The following is an 18,987-nucleotide window of genomic DNA, read 5'->3' on the forward strand; positions in this document are numbered from 1 at the left end:
AGCCGCTTATAAATCAATGCGCTCTACAAAAAAAGCATAATGAAACCCATGCAGACGGTAGTCATTTTTGTGTAGTTCCCTTTTAAGTAAAAATCAATTTTGATGACTCAGGGTAATTAAAAAATGAGTCCAGGGTGTGAATTTCTAAGTGCGAGTTTCTAAGTGGCAGATATAAATAAATTCCACGTTTTGACCATGGTTGTATGTGACCAGTCTGTGTATCCATCAGATTTCTTTTTCCAACAGGCTTCTCTGTACATTTGGACCGCCTTTAACAGTGTACAAAATCCACCAAAGTAGATAATTAGCGGAGCGTTGATACTCCGTGTAGTGGCTCACCATCGGGGCTGCAACATTTTTGATCTATGTTCAGAGATTCTTATATGGACAGACCTCATTGTTTGGCCAACATAGCGTAGCCCGGACAGACATTCAATGCAGTATATTGCTTGACTGGTTTTACAATTGGTCATGCTGCAAATGTTCTTTCCCCTATTGTGAATGTTTTCATTTTGCTTGTGAACTTTCAGGCAACACTTTTACCACATGGATAGTGGCCAGTCACCACTCGGATGTTCCGTAGTCCAGTACAAGGTATTTCTTTGATGAACTGCCAAGTGTCCCAGTTGATCACGTAGGTTCTTGGCCCATTTGAAGGCAAATCTTGGAAGTGGTTCTTCTGGTAGATTGAGCCGTACAAATATTTACTTATCAATATTTTAACCTGGTTGGTGGGTGGGCCATGAGCTATCACACAGATCATGTTTGTTTGTTATGATCGTCCTGTTCGAATTTTAAGCGTAAGTAGGGTCTCTCGGTCTGTGAATCTAGCTCGTTCTTTAGACGTTGATAGCAATTTCCGAGCGTATCCACGTGCTTTAAGTCTCGCATCCAACTCTTCTGCGTGTTCGTAAAATTCCTCAAGGAATGCACAGTTCCTCCTGATCCTCAAATATTGACCATGTTTTCTTTAATGTGGGGGTGAGAGGTTGATTACTCTCAAAGTGTAGCACAGTGTTTCCATCGCTACTCCTGTGGTATGAACTACATCCCAATTTGCCATAATTGTGTCTAACTATCATGTCCAGGAAATGTATTTCCAAACGGTCGTATTCCATTGTGAATTGAATATTGTTGTTGCGCTGATTGAGCCAATTGAGAAAGGATTTAAGTTTTTCTTCCGAGTCATTCAATATGAATATCACATCATCTATGCACCTTCTCCAGTTTTGAATCTGTTCCCAAAACGGATTCTGGTTTGTCATGGTGTGTTATGATTCAATGATGGCCATGAATAGGATGGCCAGGCTGGGCACAAAAGATGCCCCCCATCGCTTTCCCTTTAACCTGAAGGTAGAATTGTTGGTTGAAAACAAAAACGTTTTTGCATAAAGCTAGGGTCATAGGTTCTACTATAAAGTTGTGTGGGACACTTGTTTGAAGATGTAGATGTTTTTGTATGCATTAAATGGCCTGATTTTGCGGGATGCTAGTGTATAAAGATTTAATATCCATTGCGACGAGAAATTGGTTGTCGGATTGAAGTTCAATTTTTAAAAAATTTGGATACCGTCCGTTGTGTTTTTAAGATAACATTCCGTCAGGGCAGTCATGGGTTTAAAGAATGTGTCAACAAACGTGCATTTGGGTTCTAAAATTGAGCCACATCCCGAAACAGTTGGACTTCCCGGAGGTTCATGCAGTCTTTGTGAATCGTTGGTAACGCATAGAAAATTGGGGTCTGTGGTTGCTGTTAAGGAAATCTGCTTCTTTTTTCTTTACCCATCTCTTTGAAGTCCATAGGAGACTGTCTCCGAAATGCTGAGGCTTAACTCTTTAGTGGGATCTTTTCCTAACTATATGTAGCTTTCTGTGTCGTTTAATACATGACCCATCTTTTGGTATTGCCTGGCCGTCATAATCACTATGCCTACTTGTTTATCTGCAGGTTTAATGATTAATTTCTTGTCAGCTACAATTGAGTTCAGGGCTTCCCTCTCTTCTTTGGATATGTTATGTCAGAGAGTCACTTTTCTGTGTTCAAGTGTACCAAATAAGTTTTTCAAAAGTTAGAATATCCCTCAGGACTTGGTTGTCCAGATGGGTGAAGTTAGAAGGTGGGTGAAGTCCTGAATCAGTTTCTCTCGTCTCCTCAGGTTGTTCCTTGAAAAGAGTGTGTAGACGTATCGTTCTCAGAAATCTGCACACTTGCATTCCAGTGTCAAACCAATCAGTGTGTTTTGATGGCACGAAAGTGAAACCCTCCGATAGTACGGTTATCAGTGCTCAAAAAAATAGGCATACTGTGAGGATCATTAGTTACTGGAATGACCGTCTGCTCTGTCTTGTTCGTCTTCTCCCTGTTCCGTATGGTTGTGTCCATGGTGGTGGCCCCCAATTGTCTCCTCCAAATCCCCCTCGGCCTAAAAAAAGGGGGCGGATGGGTGGTGGTGTGGATGGGTAATTCCTAGAAGCTGGTTCTTGGTTGTATCTAATGTTATCATCCATTGCAGAGTCTGAGAATGTAACCCACCTTCTTCTGCCAAAAGGTCTGGATTGTGAGGAGGTGGCCCCATTTCTATTCAAGGTTTCCAGGTAATTACCTTTTGTGTATGGATATATTCCTTCCAATTTAAATTCTCTAATGTCTTTTGTCAGTTTCTTTGGCTTGGTCGAAAGGTTTGTCGATGTCTTTCAATTGATCACATGCGCGGGTGCTGTATTCAAGAGTAATTTCTGTTCCGCTTTGTGATATTTCAATGTATCCCTAAGCAACAATGTTGCTAAACTAATTTACAAAAAGGTAGTGTGAACCCATTCTACCAGTGGTGGCTGGGGTAAAAAAATTCATATACAAAAAAAATATGTAATCCACCTTGTCGAGGGAAGCGCGACCGTCAGAGCAGGAAAGAACACCAGAGGCCAGGTGCAGCAGACTGTGCAGCGCCGATGGGGTACAACGAGCAGCCCAAAACCAGCTGCCAGAAGGGACGTCACAGAGACACTAAGCCACCACAGTATACAGGAATGGGCCTGGCACAGGACATCCCACTGAACGACCAGGGATTGGGCGTATTAAACCAATCCAGTAAACCACCAGGGTTTGAAATGGACAAAGGCCTTAGAGACCTAAAAAAGCAACTGGTCACGGTGAGCCATAACAGGGACCAGACCAGTAATGCAGTCAGACTGTCAGAGAAAATTGGTGGGCTTACAAACCCTTAAGAAGCCTTCCCAGTCCTAGATTGGGCAGGGTAAGTACCCAATCCCAGGAGAGTGTGAGGAATTGAAGTACGTGTGTATGAATGGTTTAGTGCAGGTTAGTAGGGTGAGGAAAGGGTGAGAAAAGGAGGAGACTGAGGAGGACGTCCTAGAGACCAGAGGAGGAGAGTGTGACAGAAGTGCAGAAGATAGAGAAGGGATTAGAGGTGCACTACACATTCGTATCTATGTGTAATAGAGGATTCTGTTAACATTCCTGTATTTATCAATAGGTTCTTGGGTTCAAATGAACCCGATTATTTCAGGTGCTGGAAAGTGTAGAATCTCTAGACCAACGGAGATCCCAAACGAGTGAATTACAAAGGATAACCCCTTATTTGCAAAGGGGTGAAACTTTCCTGCACTCTTGTAGGGTCAATGCCCTTCTTATGTCTTTCTTACTTGAAGAATAATCACTTTTAGAAGTCAAATGTTTTCACTTATATTATTGTTCACGGTATTCAAATAGTAACTATTTCAATCAAAGTCAATTCGAATACTGTATTACCTTTTTACGAGTAAATCTCAGAAGTCAAAAATACATATTTCCAAGAGAATCAGAAAATATACGTATTTTAATCAGGTAATTAACAATAGGTATTCATAGCATGTCCTTATAAACTTTGTAAGCAGTTTTAACTTCAAACTGTACACCATATTCAGTATTCAAAGTGAGGGCAAACAATTTCAATTCAAACATAAAAAATGTCAGGTTGTATCTGATAATTCACAGTCTATCTATTCCCCATTGACTTCATGGAGTTCTGTAAATATAAGTCTTTCGATTATAAAACATCCAGAATAGTCTTTTTGAATTTATTTTCGGGGTCCAGAGGATACTTGGAACAATGTTTTTAAGATTAGTGCCAACGCGTTTCGAACTTAATGAAGTTCATCTTCAAGGCCATCAAGTGATCTGCTCCCTAGGGAAATGTCCATTCTGTAGGTAAAACAGAAATGGACATAGTTGTAGTGTTTTTATAATGTCTCGTTTGTTAAAATTAAAATAATATTGTCAATTTGTAGTTTTTTAGAATTTCATTCCATGTAAAGCGTAACTGACGTTTAGAAGTATGGAGATCAATACTCACCACAAGGGCGACTGTATTTTCTCCGAGGTAAGTAAGGTGTTGGAGAACAGCTGGTCATTCGCCCACAGGAAATGTTACCAGACTCAATGAAGCTCATTTCAATACAGTGCGTTTACAGCTTCAGTTTCACATAATACCTTCAATATTTGCTCATACAGAGTAACCGCATTGAGCCAGATTTTCGAGTGTGCTATGCGGCGGGACATAAACACATCTGTGTGTTCGGGATTGTATCAGGCTCATGATTTCCCATAAGCGCTCGTGACTTTTGTGATTGTATCTCTGTATATAAATCATCTGAGGGGGTATCTATGTAAGCGAAAAAAGGTAGCAGTGGTACAATAGTTCCATTTACCTTTCTCGTAGTGTTCTGCTCTTCTCACCGTGAGGCTAAAGCGGTCGCCAGCAAGATTGCGTTCTCGTAACTATAGTGACCGCGCGCATGCGTGTATCCTGATATAGCGCCCGCCATCTTGGTGTGGGCTCCTCGAATGAGTCCATGTAGTTATGGAGACCATTTGTGTTAGTATTCTAGCGGTGTTGTGTGTGTCACAGCCTGCATTTCAACGGATGAGAGTAATGGTTGTTGAGTCGCTTTACAGCTAACAGATTGGTAAATCAATCCTGCTGTCTTTCTGGGTGAATACGCTGACAGTAAAGAACGTAATTATATGACCCTAAGTGCAGTGATGTCGGAACGCTGGAAATTAACCCCTCGTTCCTCCGGAGCACCTGGGTCATCATCTGTCGGTTTTTTATAAAAACATCTTTCGCATGTTGCTCATATACAATTCGCATACGGGGGAGTGGAAAGAGATACTACCCCCATATTCAATTGTTGGATCATGGGGACCATATCTGGGGAGTGGCATTATACAGAAAACATATTGTATATTCAAAGAAAGTGGCTTAGAGCTGGCAAAATATTGCCTAGAACATAACATATATTCATATTAATTACATCAATCTCTTGAATAGTATAAGGCATCTGTTGGAGATTCCACTCACAATCTATTTGTTTAAACTCATAAGGCGATCCAATCCAGTTTATAGAAAGCACATTAAATCGAAATCACAATTCATTCCTCTTGGGTATTACGTATCTAACTTGTCAACCCAAAAGATTTCTCGTTGTAACAGTCTTTTCTGTAAATTGCCGCCTCTAGAGGCTACTTTAACTTGTTCTAAAATCACACACTTGACTTGTGCAATGGTGTGTTTCTGTTCTTTAAAGTGTGCTGCCACTGGTGATTTCGTATTCTGGGTTCTAATGTTGGATTTGTGCTCGGTCCATCTGGTTTTGACTTTGCGAGTAGTAATCCCTACGTAATAAAGGCTGCATGGGTATTTCAACGCATATACTAAGAATGTTGAAGTTCAATGCTCCCCTCTCCAGAGTATGGATGTGAAATATATGTACCTGTAATAACAATACTACAATGTTGACAATTATGGCATGGTTGAGTACCTCGATGCTGTAGCTTGGTCTTTGGGACATCTGTCATCTCGGCTTTTATCAGGCTGTTACGTATGGATTTACTATTTCTGTAAGGAAAAATCGGGTTTTCTGGAAAAAGTTTTTGTAGTTGTGGGTCTCATTGAACCGTAGGCCAGTTTTTCTTGATGATGCTTTTAATTTTCTTACTTTGTGTGGCGTACGTAGTTACATATACTAACTGTCCTTCAGTTTTTTTGTTTTTACTCTCAAAAAGGCTTTCGCTTTGTATGGTCTCCACTTTGGTTGCTAATCCGCTGATGGTACTTTGTTAATAGATGATGTTCGCTTCTAAAGTTTTAGATTGTTGTTTATATTCCTCTGTGTCAGAGATATTCCTCCTGTATCTGAGAAATTGACTACAGGTTACACTATCAAGTGTCCGTTGAGGATGGAAACTTGTTGCTAAAAGGACACTGTTTCTATCTGTTTTCGTGAAGATTGTGTTCAGGTGGTCTCTCTCCCAGTAAATCTGTACATCCAGAAAATAGATTTTTGTGTCGCTTGTTTGGGTGGTGAATTTAATCCGTCTGTTCATATTATTCGCCGTAGAGAAGAATTCCTCTAATTCATCTGGTGGGCCTGTCCAGATTCCAAATACATCATCAATGTAGCGGACAAATATTAACAGATGTCTTAGAAGTGCAGAAGATACCTGAGAGAGGGGTCTGTAGAGTAGCAGAGTAGTGGAGGGAGTGAGAGGGGGTAGGCTGTGGTCATAGAGAATAGAAAGTGGGAACAGTAGTAAAAGAAGGTAGTGGTGGTTGTAGTGAAGTGGTAGTAGCAGCGAAGGAGTAGTTGGGGCAAGAAGTGTCCAACACCCTACTCCTAGACCATGATCTACTGAGTGCCCAACAACCACAAAGAGACAACTACAGAGTGACCAGCACCCCGACTCCTGCTTCTGGGTGTCCAACACTCTCTCACTCAAATGGCACTGGTCCACTGGATCCCACAACACACCGGGTGAGGCAGAACGTAGGCCATAACACACACCCCTGCCCCCCCCCCCACGACTGGCACTACTCTACCACAACACCAATAACACTGCCCGCCTCAAACTTACTGGTGTTTTGCTAGGCCACCAGCTAAGTTTACAAAACAAAACAAGGCAAACATGCAAACTCACCAACACAATATGCAGTAAATGAGCAGACAAATGACTTGATAAATGAAGCAATTCCCTACTCTTTACAAGTCCAAGTCCTGAGCCACAAAATCTGCAAAATTATTTGGTCCTGTTGAGCCTAAAGTTAACATGCAACATAAAATGTGCTTCACCCCTACAACACGCCAGTACACTTCACCCACTGGCCATACTCTCACACAACATGTGCATTTTAGACAGATAATATACCAGCATGTCTTGCCTTGCTATGTATGACTTTTAGCCCTTTATAACTTATGTTTTGTCATTGCATGCTAGCTCTTGCTATACGTGGCTTCTTGAATGTTTGCAACCTTCACCAACTTGCTCATTATTCTACATGATACTATACTGCTCGTAGGCGTCCCATAGTAATTTTGACCCGCTGTGACTTTGCTCTGACGTGTCCTACTGTAAATCGGACACACTATGCTCTCCGATTCCCTGCACCCCTTCCCCAAGTCCCTTGAGCGTTTTCACTCTACTGTTGATCTGGTACCCACTGCTGCCTGCTGCTGTATTTTATACCCGGTTAGACTTTCTCCAATATGATTTAGGACCAGGATCTGGCATCAGTCTATTCATACCTGAAGCGCACCATTTCCAGGACACCACCATAGCCACACCAGCTATATGCTCCAAATGCCCATAAAAGTCTCCATTGACTGCTCCCTGCACTAGCAAGGTCAAAAAATGCATGGCAACTAAACCACCAACACATGTTATACTACAATGCTTTTGTGCTGCACGAAATCAGTGGTTTTAGCGTGCCTGGCTTGTCCGGAGATGGGTGTATTGTGTCCCCTTTGAGAGTATCCAGACCTTAGTCTGCCAAGGAAAAGCAATAGGGAGAAACGAAAGCAGATGGGAATGTAGGTGAAATCCAACAGACCTATGAATGGGGTGTTGTAGAAGGGGGAAAAGGAATGTTTTGGGTCAATGTGGATCCATTAAGGTAGACCATAGCTCAGGATTGCAGAAAGCAAGGTATGTGCTAAACATTTCTGGCAGGAAAAGAATTGTCTATGTGACGAAATTTAGAGAGCCAAAAGCTGGTCAATAACAGCGTTTGGCTGAATGATGTTCTCAATGTGCGCCAGCCGGCCAATTAAACCATGGTGGGCAAACACCCCACAAATAATTTGGGACTGCCAAGTCTGGAAGTCAGATGTGGCCCAATCTAGAGTATACTGTGTGAAAGTTTAATGCAGTTAGAGAACAAAACAGTAGGATAAAATGCTGTGGATATATTTTGGGATATGTTGTAAGTAAGGCACTCAGAAAGAGGGCATACTCATTTGATGTTCAGACAGCACACTTGCTATACAGCTCTGGGTTCCTGTGCAGCAGGGTGCGTGTGTTGCATTACTGCTACCATATGTCTAATGCAATTTTCTTGCATAGTGCTTTATGTCACAGTGGGGGCATCTCCAAGGGGTATGGATGGAATCTTTCAGGCTGAAAGCCAAAAATGTAAACACCAGTAGGCTCAACAATCAGCACGTACGGTGCCATTAGCCTCTGAACAGCAAGTACGATTAGTAAAGTTAAGTGTGTGAACCTGAAGACACTTCCAGGTTTGGGTATGTTTCAGTATGCTAGTTCCCACTTGAGAATACAGCCCTGGGCCTACAACCCACGCAGTCACTGGGCTCTACTAGCAAACCTTTGAAGATTCCTGGGGTGTTGTGGAGAGTGGTCACCTCTAAGGTGGTTGCTGGGTTCCTCTCAGAATAATCTGGGTAACAACACTTTCCAACGACTTCCCTGTACTGCAATTCCCTAGGTTAACAACAAATGGCATTAAGATGAACTCGCATAGCTCTAAAAAAACAGCTTAGTTAACTGGACAACCGTCCCTTTGTAAAGCACTGGCAAATGAACACTCCTACAAACAGACATCAAACATCAGAACACTACAACTCTCCAAAAACGTATAGATCACAATCCCGTCCATGCACTATGGGCACACTCTTCACAATACCCATCTAGAAACAGCCTCAGACATAGAACCCAGGTACTTAACTGCATGCTTCAACAAAACTGAAAAGCTGGATTGCATTTCTCCACTTAGCAAACCCAGAGACCATGCACGTATGGTATACATGAAAAATACGCAACACATATTATACTATACCCATTTAAAAATATGACTTGAATATTTAGCGCTAAAAAGTGTTCAAGGAAAACGTAGTGTTTCATTTGGTGGGGAATAGGCGTCGCCAGGAATCAAATTTAGGAGGGACAAAGAGGGGGGCACCTATGAAAGGTAATGTGTGACGTCACAAGCACTCCTGCAGTGAGGCTGTTGTGCACACCAACTACCCACATCCCACTGTACCTCCCCTCCCATCAGAACACAGGCACGACACCATTCAGTGACTAATGGGCCATCATTAGCAGTTTCTTGCCTACATTCTGATGGGAGGGGCTGCTAGAACACTGCTCCCTTGAGACAAAAGGAGTACTGCCCTGTGATCTGCAGACATTTGCCCCAGTGAGTGTCACAAATAACACCAGGAACGAGAACATAGTCACTGCTCGCCTGAGGCAGGGGGACACAAGCAGGGGACGCAGGATTTCAGAGGGGGGGGGTCTGTGCCCCCTTCCCCCCCCTCCCCCCCCAAGGCGGCCCCTTAGCGACGCCACTGAAAGTAAAGCAGGAAAATGTATATAAAGCAGGAAAAGGGTCATTTAAGACGATTGAGTGTAGTGAATAAAATGGGGGGGGGGGCTTTCTTATTTCCAACATCATTCTATGGGCAATAAAGTAATTTCTTCCGGGGATGTATCGCACAGCAAATTGGGTGGCCTTACCTTACCGCGTCATTCAAACAGTTACGTCCTCCCCCGAACCCAGCATTTGAAGTGTGTTCCCACCCCTGATAGAAACCGGGCAGTACAATTATCCCCTCACCTTATCTCCTTGTTTGTAAAGAGCCCAACTCTCTCCAACTGCTCGAGTTCTGGAATTCGATCTTCGATCTGTTGCTGTACGACCTCTGCCATGCCGAGAAACAAATACAATGTGCGCAGCACAGATCGCTCCTATTGATAACCTCTTTCTGAGGCATACACTTCTGTCTGTGTGTTATTAGAGGCTCAGAACATGAATACTGTCACACACGTGTATATGCATTAGGAACGGCAGAATTTCCATTTGAGAAACGGACCCAAGCAACGTGTCCTTCACGTCTCCCTCGTCACGTGAGGAGCACTTTACGTACAACTACATTCTACGATAACACTTGAACCTACGGATTGTTCAATCCCAATTCAGAGGGCAACGCTGAAGTTTAAATTAGATCGACTTCACACACCCTGTATCTTCCGACGCAGAAAGTTGCCTGCTATCTAAATTACCCGATATCGTTTGCAGTAAACCAGTTTACATTTAGGGACTTGTGGTTATGTGCAGAGAGGAGTGATTTCGCCTGCGCAAAAGGGGATGTTTGTATTGAAAAGTAGATATTCAGGGGGAGAGAATTTAGTCCTGCGCACAGGGGCGGAATATGGTAAACATTTGATGGGGGATCCCACAAAAGCCGGGGTGGAGGAGGGGCGGAGTTCTCACGAGGCGGAGTTCAGAGGGGGCAGAGCTGGCAACGCAACTACGCTCAAAGTAAATGTTCAACATAATAGTTTTTAAATGGTGCACTTTTTTTCATTCTGCTTTTCCAAACTCCACACTGTACATCAATTCCACTTTAAAATCACTTTGGAAGTGGGCAGAAAGTGGCTGTTGGGCTGCAGCATACCGCCAGACACAAGACCTGGATGTACTTTGGAATTATCTTGCTTCACATCAGTTTCGCTACAAAGCACCGTCGGCAAGAGGAAGCCGCTCTTCAGGCGCAACATTCACTTTGTGGCAAGGTGACTGTTTATTGACTCTACTGACTTTGTTGTGTTTATTGCTCTCATTGCTATCTACGAACCTCGGCTCTTGCTAACTGTTAGCTTCAAGCTTCACCTAGCTTCTATCTAAGCGATCCTGTTTCTCTTTCACTTGCAGTGACTGCTGTCACCGCCTTCTACCAGCCACGCACCCATGCCACTTCCTACTTCTGGCCCTTGCGCACGCATCGAAAGTGGCCGTTGGGCTGTTCGGCTGGTGGGGAAGGGGCTGCAAATTCTGAGTAACTTTAAATAACTTGCAAATTTGAAGCCATTTCTGCTTAAGGTGAAGTTGTTACTTGTTTGACATAAGACCTTGAATTTCTTTCTTTTTGACTTAAACATGGGGAAAAAGAAGATCCCTATGGTAATGAAAGACATTAGAGCTGATTTCTTTAACGCAGTTAGCACTAGACGTGCCAGTTTAGCGCGGGCTGCGGCTCTTCCTATTATTAGTGATGAGGAAGAGGCGCTGCTGCAATGCGCACAGGACTGTTCGCCGTTTTGTAAGACTATAGAGGACATGCTGGATCCTTCGCAACCTCTCTTTGAGGAGCTTGACCCTCCTGAGGCTAATAGAGGAAAGGTTAACACTCCAGATAAGGATGATGACTTGCCTGAAATAAACTCCCCAAAGGAAAGTAGCTTCAGTTATGACAACATTGCAGATTCCTTATTTAATCCATCTAAAGAGGCAAGTCTTATAATGGACCCTGAAGTGGCAAAGAAAAGGGATCTGGCCTCTATGGCAGCAGGACCTGATTTTGCAGAGACTGTATTTTTAACAGACTTCTCCTGTCAGAAATGAGAAAACAGACAGAAGCGCTAGGTAATTTAGTCTCAGAATTTAAGAAATTGCCACACTACTTAACTAAGTCTCTTGTCGTGGTAATGAACAAAGAAACCCCCAATTTCCTGGCCAATGTGAAAGGGATACTAAGGGACAATGTTAAAATTGATTTAGACAAATCTCCTACTACTGATGAGATAATTATAATTCCATCCAGCCAGGACACAGAGGGGCGAGGGGGCGCTTTAGTAGTTTCTGCTAATAACGAAACACATGAGGAGGGCTTGATGAATGATAAAGAAGTGAATGCTCCAGGGAAGAATCCTATACTTGACGAACTTGAGCCAAAAATATCAAAAAGACAGAGTAAAAAACTAGCCAAACAAAAGAAAAAAAATAACAATAACATGGCCAGAAATAAAACCTCACTAAAATTGATGAGAAAAGTGGATTTGAATCAACTTATGACTAAGGGGGATGCTATGTCTTTTGAGTCTAAAAAGAATGAGGCTAGGTCTTCTGAGTCTAAAAAGAATGATATAAGTCTGGGGGTAAATGGTCAATTTCTGGGTAGTCTACCCGGACAAGTCAACAAGGTTGATTCTGATACTATGGATGACTACACTGAGGGGGGAGAACTCTCTGAGTGATGCTTTGAAAAGAAAGACGGACGCGATGTTGAAACTGTTTAAAATGACTAATTCCTCAGACCTGGGGAGGAAGCCTGCAAACTCAACATTTGTTTGGGGGCAAAAGTTTCATGAGGCTTGTTCGGATACTAATGCTCCCAAAGTATCAACAATGTTTCACCCTGTACAAACTAATTGTATAGGGTGTCCTCGGGAAACAACTAAAGAAACATGTCACAGGGGGGGTACCCAGGGAAAACAAGCTGAAGTCACTGTTAACACTGGCCTGGGTAACCAAGAGTTGAGAAGGAAAGAGGATGCTCGAATGACCGAGAAATATATTGTTGACAACAATGATGCTTATAGGGATCATGAATCTTCACTCTCGAACAAAGGATACGAGATAAATGCGGCCTCTGAGGATACAGATGAGGAGGCTAAAGAGTATGAATTAAGGCGTGTAATTTTGAAGGTGCTTGGGGAGAATCTCGTTCTTAAGCAAAATTCTTTGATGTTGGGGGTAACACACCCAACGTTAACTCAAGAATGGGTCCCTGATATATCCATGGAGAAAAAATCGGAAGAGTGGGGTAGAGAACCTCCTGTTGCCAAACTGAAGGAGCGGGAATCGGACAACCTGGGGCATGACCCCGCTAGCCAGGACACTGATCTGAGACAACTGGCCTGCTCAGAGATTCCTGGCTTAATTCTTAAAGTACTATTTAGTGATCAAGGCCATATCTCTTTGAATAGACCATATATCCTGTCATTACTGGCTACTATATCTGAGTTCAGTCTGATTACTTCTGCCAATATTAAACTGGTGGACTTCATACATAGATTTAGATATGATTATGTGAGACTTGTCATTCCTTCTCCCTTGGTAAGGTCATTGATGTTAAAGGAGGCTGAACTACTTCAAATACGAGGCTTTGATATTTTTTAATACAAACACTCTGTGCCTACACAACAGAAGCCTAGACTATATGAAGTAGGGCAGCAAGAACCAGATTCTGTTAAGGAAACCACTAAAGCGGAACCTGACTTGAACAAACAGGAATGGAGGTGGTTGGCCTTGACTCTGAGGGAGTCCATTGACACGCTCAGACAACTGGGCAAACCCCTCTAGCTCCTGCCAAAATCTGAAAATTGTGAGCTGGAACTCACAAGGTAATTTGAATTTCTTGAACAATAAAAAACTTATGAGTTACTTACCTCAGTTTGATCTGGTTCTTATACAGGAAACTTGGACAAGGGAACAATTGTGTTGGGAAGGTTACACTGTGGTCTCAGCGTGTGCTCATGGTTCAAATAAGGGACGACCGAAGGGAGGTTTAATCATTGCAGCTAAACAGGCCAATCGATTTCACAAAATGGGGGAAGGGTGCTGGGAACATCACTTTCTTGGTGTTGCATTCAAAATGGGAGTGTCCAAGGAATGCTTGGCTGTTCTTATTATTAACGTGTATTGGAATCCCCAAGAATTAACTGACCAGCAACTCGAAAAAGAACTGAATAAGTTGGGTACAACAATAGAAGCATGGTTAGACACAAATGTGGGAGGGCAGATTATTTTGGCAGGTGATATGAATGCCAACTGTCTTTGTGATCGTCTGTTGGGTGAGTTTGCTTTGGCTAATGCTGATAGACAACAACGGTTGGGAGGAAACAGCCTTGCACGGGTTAGATTGTGGACCCACTTTGCTGAATCTTGGGGGCTTGAACTATTACAAAGTGAGCATTACACATGGAAGGCGAGAGGTCATGAATCAATTATAGACTATATTTTTGTCTCGTCTGGCATCTTTAGAGCCTTGTATAATTTTGAAATTCTGGACTCAGACACAAGTGATCACTGTTTTCTTACATTTGAAATGCCAAGTGGTTTTGGTAGACCTGTATCAGACAAATATACACATGGTGTGAGGGCCAATCTACAAGGGAACATAATTAAGTGGTGCCACAAAAAGAACATGAAATTCACTTCTATAATGATTAAGGAGTATCTCTCTATGACTAAGAATTATCATGAGGAATGCTACTCAACAGCTAATTTCTCTAACTACATTAAAACCACGATAGATAATATGGTTACCTTTTCCTTTAAGAAATGAAAGATAAACTCTTGTCACAGCCATCAAACCGATCTAGTGGTTCAAGAACGTAAGAATCTATATAGAAAGCAACTTAGGCGCTTAAAAAAAGCAGGTCTATCTTTATTAGACTTTAATGTGAGAAAAAGAAAAATCGAACAGTCCTATAAAAACGGGCATATTCAATATAGAGGTGCCCAGATGCAATATGATGGTGAACAGATGTTGAAAGCCCTGCGAGGCTATGGTTGTACGAATTTTTGGTATTTAATGAATGATACAACAATGCTAATTATCAAATCCAAAAACTCGGGTGCTAGTGGACCTAATAACCCGTCCAATAAGTTGTTGAAATTTGATCCTGTAATTTGGGCCAAAATTCTGTTTATACTTTATACTAATATACTCGAGACTAGGATAATACCACAATCATGGAAAGTTTCCATTGTAATACCAGTTTTTAAGAAGGGTCCTCGTCTGTGTCCATCTAGCTATAGGCCCATAGCCATCTCTGACCCAGAGTCTAAAATATTCTGTTCCTTAGTATTACTTGAACTTCAAGAGTGGATCAGGGAAAAATCCATTCTTTATTTGAAACAAATAGGTTTAAAAAAAAATATCGGAACTGACTGTGGGGGCCTTATACTAAAAACGTTAATAGCTAAATCTATGAAACGGGGAGAGAGGCCCCTTTTCGTGGCTTCAAGGGACCTGAGTTCTGCTTTCGATCTTGTGGATAGGCAACTCTTATGGCATAAGTTGAAAGACCTTAGCATCCCAGCGCACCTTCTCGATATTATAATTGCCCTCTATATGGACACCAGAATGAAGGTACGCTTAAACACAGAGGGCTTACTTTCTAAAAAAATCAGTATCCTAAATGGCCTTCGCCAAGGGTGTATGTTGGCCCCTACTATTTTTAATCTATACGTATGTGGTGCAACATTGCCCTTTGTAATAAAGGTTTGGTCTGTCCGAAACTCAACAATGTGTATAGCATGGATGGCATACGCGGATGACTTTCTGCTCATGGATAACACTACAATTGGGCTTCAAAGGCTACTTAAAGCTTTTGAAATTTTCATAAACAATCTAAAACTCAAAAGGAATCCCTCTAAGACGGTGATTGTTCGTTTTGGCAACTTTAACAAATGAGAGAATGCGTTCTCATGGTTTTGTGAAGGGAGAATGCTTAAGGCACAGCCGTCATTGAAGTACTTGGGTTTCTATTTTTAGGGGTTGGATTCCATGAACCTTATAAAAAGTCAGTTGAAATTGAAATCTGAAATTGCTATTAGACAGTTAAGGGCCTTAGATAACAAATACGGTAAATTTACCATGGTTCCATTAAGGGAATTTTATAACAAAAAAATAATTCCACGCTTAACGTATGGATCGGAACTATTCCAAAATGGACTACATGAACATCTGAACTGTATTGAGGGCAAAATCTTGAGATCGGTGCTATGGTTCTTGCCAAAATGTATTCCTTTGCAATTAATAAAATACGAACTGGGTTTGAAATCATTGGCTACTTATGCCACCTGGAAAAGATTATGTCTATGGAAAAAATGTAAAAAAGCCATGGATGGGAAGCTATATGCATGTGCCCAACAGGAAAAGACCAATCTCTTCATGTTTGTTCTAAACCTTGAAACTATGAATTGCCTGAAAGAGTTAGGCTTGTGATCTGTTACTTTGTGTAATAAGCCCGAAAAAGTTAAAACTAGCCTTCTGGGCTTTGATTGGCAAAAAACTAAAAGTGTAATTATGGAATCAAAACTTTATAATTATGCTTGTTCCACCTGGAAATGGCAGCCTCTCATGGAAGGATATTTAACCAAATATCCTGGTAAGCGTCTGTGCAGTGATTTTATGCGCTTTCGTTTCAATGTCTTGCTTACTAACCAAATAAAATCTATTAGAAATCGACACTCTGAATTGTGGCCATGGTGCCGTTTCTGTAAGCAGAATGATGTAATTGAAACACTGCAACACATCCTGCTTATATGCCCTGCTCTGAAGGCACAAAGGTTAAAATATTTTGCCCAATTTGTTAACACAATCTATGATGTAAATAGAGACTTTGTATGGTACAGAATGTTAACATGATAATTGTGCAATTTTAAAAATCTGTGTGACAACCTTTCTAAGAAACGTATGTGATTTGAGTTAAAGAATGCAAAACTCTATGAACATGGGGAATTTTATTGATTTTAATGAATTTTTGTGTTAAAGATCAGTTCTTTGTGAAATCTTATTGTGATAATTGTTTTGTTGCTTTTGTTAATTGTATGTAGAAGACTGTTTGGTTGCTGTTGTTTTTCCTTTTATGTTTTTCTGCTCTAAAGGGTTATTTAACCTGCTTTTTCGGTACTGTTTTGTCTTTATCTATTTTGGACAATTTTAATTAAGTCGTTGCTATTGTGATTCTTATTGTGATTTTGTAAAGGTTTGTAAATAAACCAAAACAAATAAAGAATTTAAAAAAAAATCACTTCCATGCCAGTGGTCCACCAAAAAATATGTTATCATGGTCACTTCAAAATCGCTTTGCGGTCCCATTATCCGATGAGGTGCATTCTCCAGGATTGCAAGAACTCTTGCCACATGACATCCTGGGCACATATTCAGGACTCACTTGTACTCATCATCTCACCAAAAACCGCCCCCCCCTTTGGCTTTCAACAATTGTGCCGCCCCCCCACCCCCAACCCTGCCGTTTTGAGAGGCTACAAATACCAGAAATAATTTCAACGGAAAGGCACCGATCACTGAACCCCCAGCTTCGCGTGTGTTAATCTGGTCCCTAGGCGAAGATGGGGGCTCAGTAATGTAATGTGTAGCCCCTTGCATATTTTTGGTGTTTTTGCCTGTAAACTGTGTAAGAGCGCTCCGGCGCCTCCTTTGTGCTCCCGAGTCCCTTCCTTGTTTCTACCCCCCCACCCCCCCCCCATTGGCTATCCCTCATCCCCACTCGAGCAGGGACCTAGTCTGTGCCACTTTGGCTCCTTGCTGCGAACATGTGAGGCCCTCTGTGTAGCTCCGTGCATATTTTTTGTGTTTTTTCCTGTAAATTGTGTAAAAGCTCTCCAGCGCCTCCTTTGTGCTCCCGAGTCCCTTCCTTGTTTCTCTCCGCTTCTGTCCCCCCCACACCCCCATTGGCTATCCCTCATCCCAATTAATCGTGTAGCTTTAGGACAGCCCAAGGCAAAGGGCAATTCATACTGTGTCAGCAGAGGAAGGAGCAACCCACTAAGACCAAATATACGTTGGCAACCTTCCCAAAACACTACAGTACGTATTACCAAACTAACCCAGAGCACACAATCGTCTAACTCGTACCCCACACTAAAAAAACCCAGTGCACAGTATCTTACCGCTCCATCTACCAACAGCTATCTCTTCCCCGCTACAACCGCATTCCATGAGGTGGTGGCTGTTACAAGTGTATCCTGAGCACACACACGCAGCTGTGAGCCCCCTCCCGGTAACACACTCACACAGAAAGATGCTTCCGGACCAGGCTCCCCAGTCGCTATGACGCGGCCGGGAATGCCCCGTTTATTTATAGGCACGCGGCGGAGTGCAACGTCACTCCGCCACGTGCTGAACCCTTAAAGTGGCAGCACCACACTCCTCCTTTTTCATGAGGACAACAAAACAAAATGATACTGTTCTTAACTAACGCACAACCATCACTGCAAAACACACTCTCAAGAAACACCCCTTTAATGACAACCACCCAGACCCCAGTGTTACTAAAGCCTCCTGGCCTGTTCCTCCCAGCTCACGACTCCAGCACATAGTCCTCGAGGTGGACAGGTTTCCCTCGCCCTGTACTCAGGGGGTACCTCATGCCCGCCTCCAGGATCGGGGATCCCTCGGCGGTGGTCTCCCTGGCTGGAGAGCAGGGGAAAAGGGGACACACCCCTGCCCTCATCTGGAACATCCGTCTTTCCCGACTCTGGGTCACCTCTGCCCGAGGCTCCCCCAGTCTTTTAAAGAAGCAGACATTCCGGGTGACAGATGCCTTGCCATCCGAAACCGTTACCATTGCCACTGCCACCACGTCCATCGGCTCCGGTTCGTAAGTCAGTGATATCTTCCCGTGGGGGTGCCGGTTCCTTATGTGCACCTCATCCCCGGGAACCAACTGCTGAGGCCTGAGTCCTCTCCGAAGGTTCTCATCATTCTCTCCGCCTCTGGGTTTGCCCTGGGCCACAGTGGGGTGCCCTTCCTGTGGTGGATCCCATAGTCCTCCATCAGTCTGGCATAGCTCTCGCCTTGGAAAGGTGCTCTGTTGTCCAGACATAGTACCCTGGGGAGCCCATGAGCAGCAAAGATCTTCTCCATCGCCACCACCACGTTTTCAAAAGCGGCAGACTCAGCAAATTCCACCTCAGGGTACCTGAAGCATTCATCCACCACAACCAGGAACTGGGTGCCACGGGTTGTGGAGCCAAAGTCTGCATGGACCACCTACCACGGCGTCATGCCGCGAGGCATGGTTTCAATTGCAGGCTCTCTTTGGGCTGGGGACGCCGCCTGACACCGTACACATGATGCAACAAATTCCTCTAC

At 42.9% G+C, this 18,987-nt stretch overlaps 1 protein-coding gene across 1 annotated transcript in view; it reads right to left on the minus strand.

Moving 5' to 3' along the window:
* Positions 1 to 10,217, minus strand: part of UTP6 (UTP6 small subunit processome component) — a 483,780-nt gene extending 473,563 nt beyond the window's left edge. The window contains exon 1 of the mRNA XM_069654957.1: positions 9,912 to 10,217. Coding sequence (XP_069511058.1) covers positions 9,912 to 10,003 — 92 coding nt within the window. The 5' untranslated portion in view covers positions 10,004 to 10,217. The remainder of the gene's footprint in view (positions 1 to 9,911) is intronic.
* Positions 10,218 to 18,987: the final 8,770 nt, after the last annotated feature.

The sequence above is a fragment of the Ambystoma mexicanum genome, chromosome 3q (assembly GCF_040938575.1).
Source record: "Ambystoma mexicanum isolate Mex_15411 chromosome 3q, UKY_AmexF1_1, whole genome shotgun sequence".
NCBI lineage: Eukaryota > Metazoa > Chordata > Amphibia > Caudata > Ambystomatidae > Ambystoma > Ambystoma mexicanum.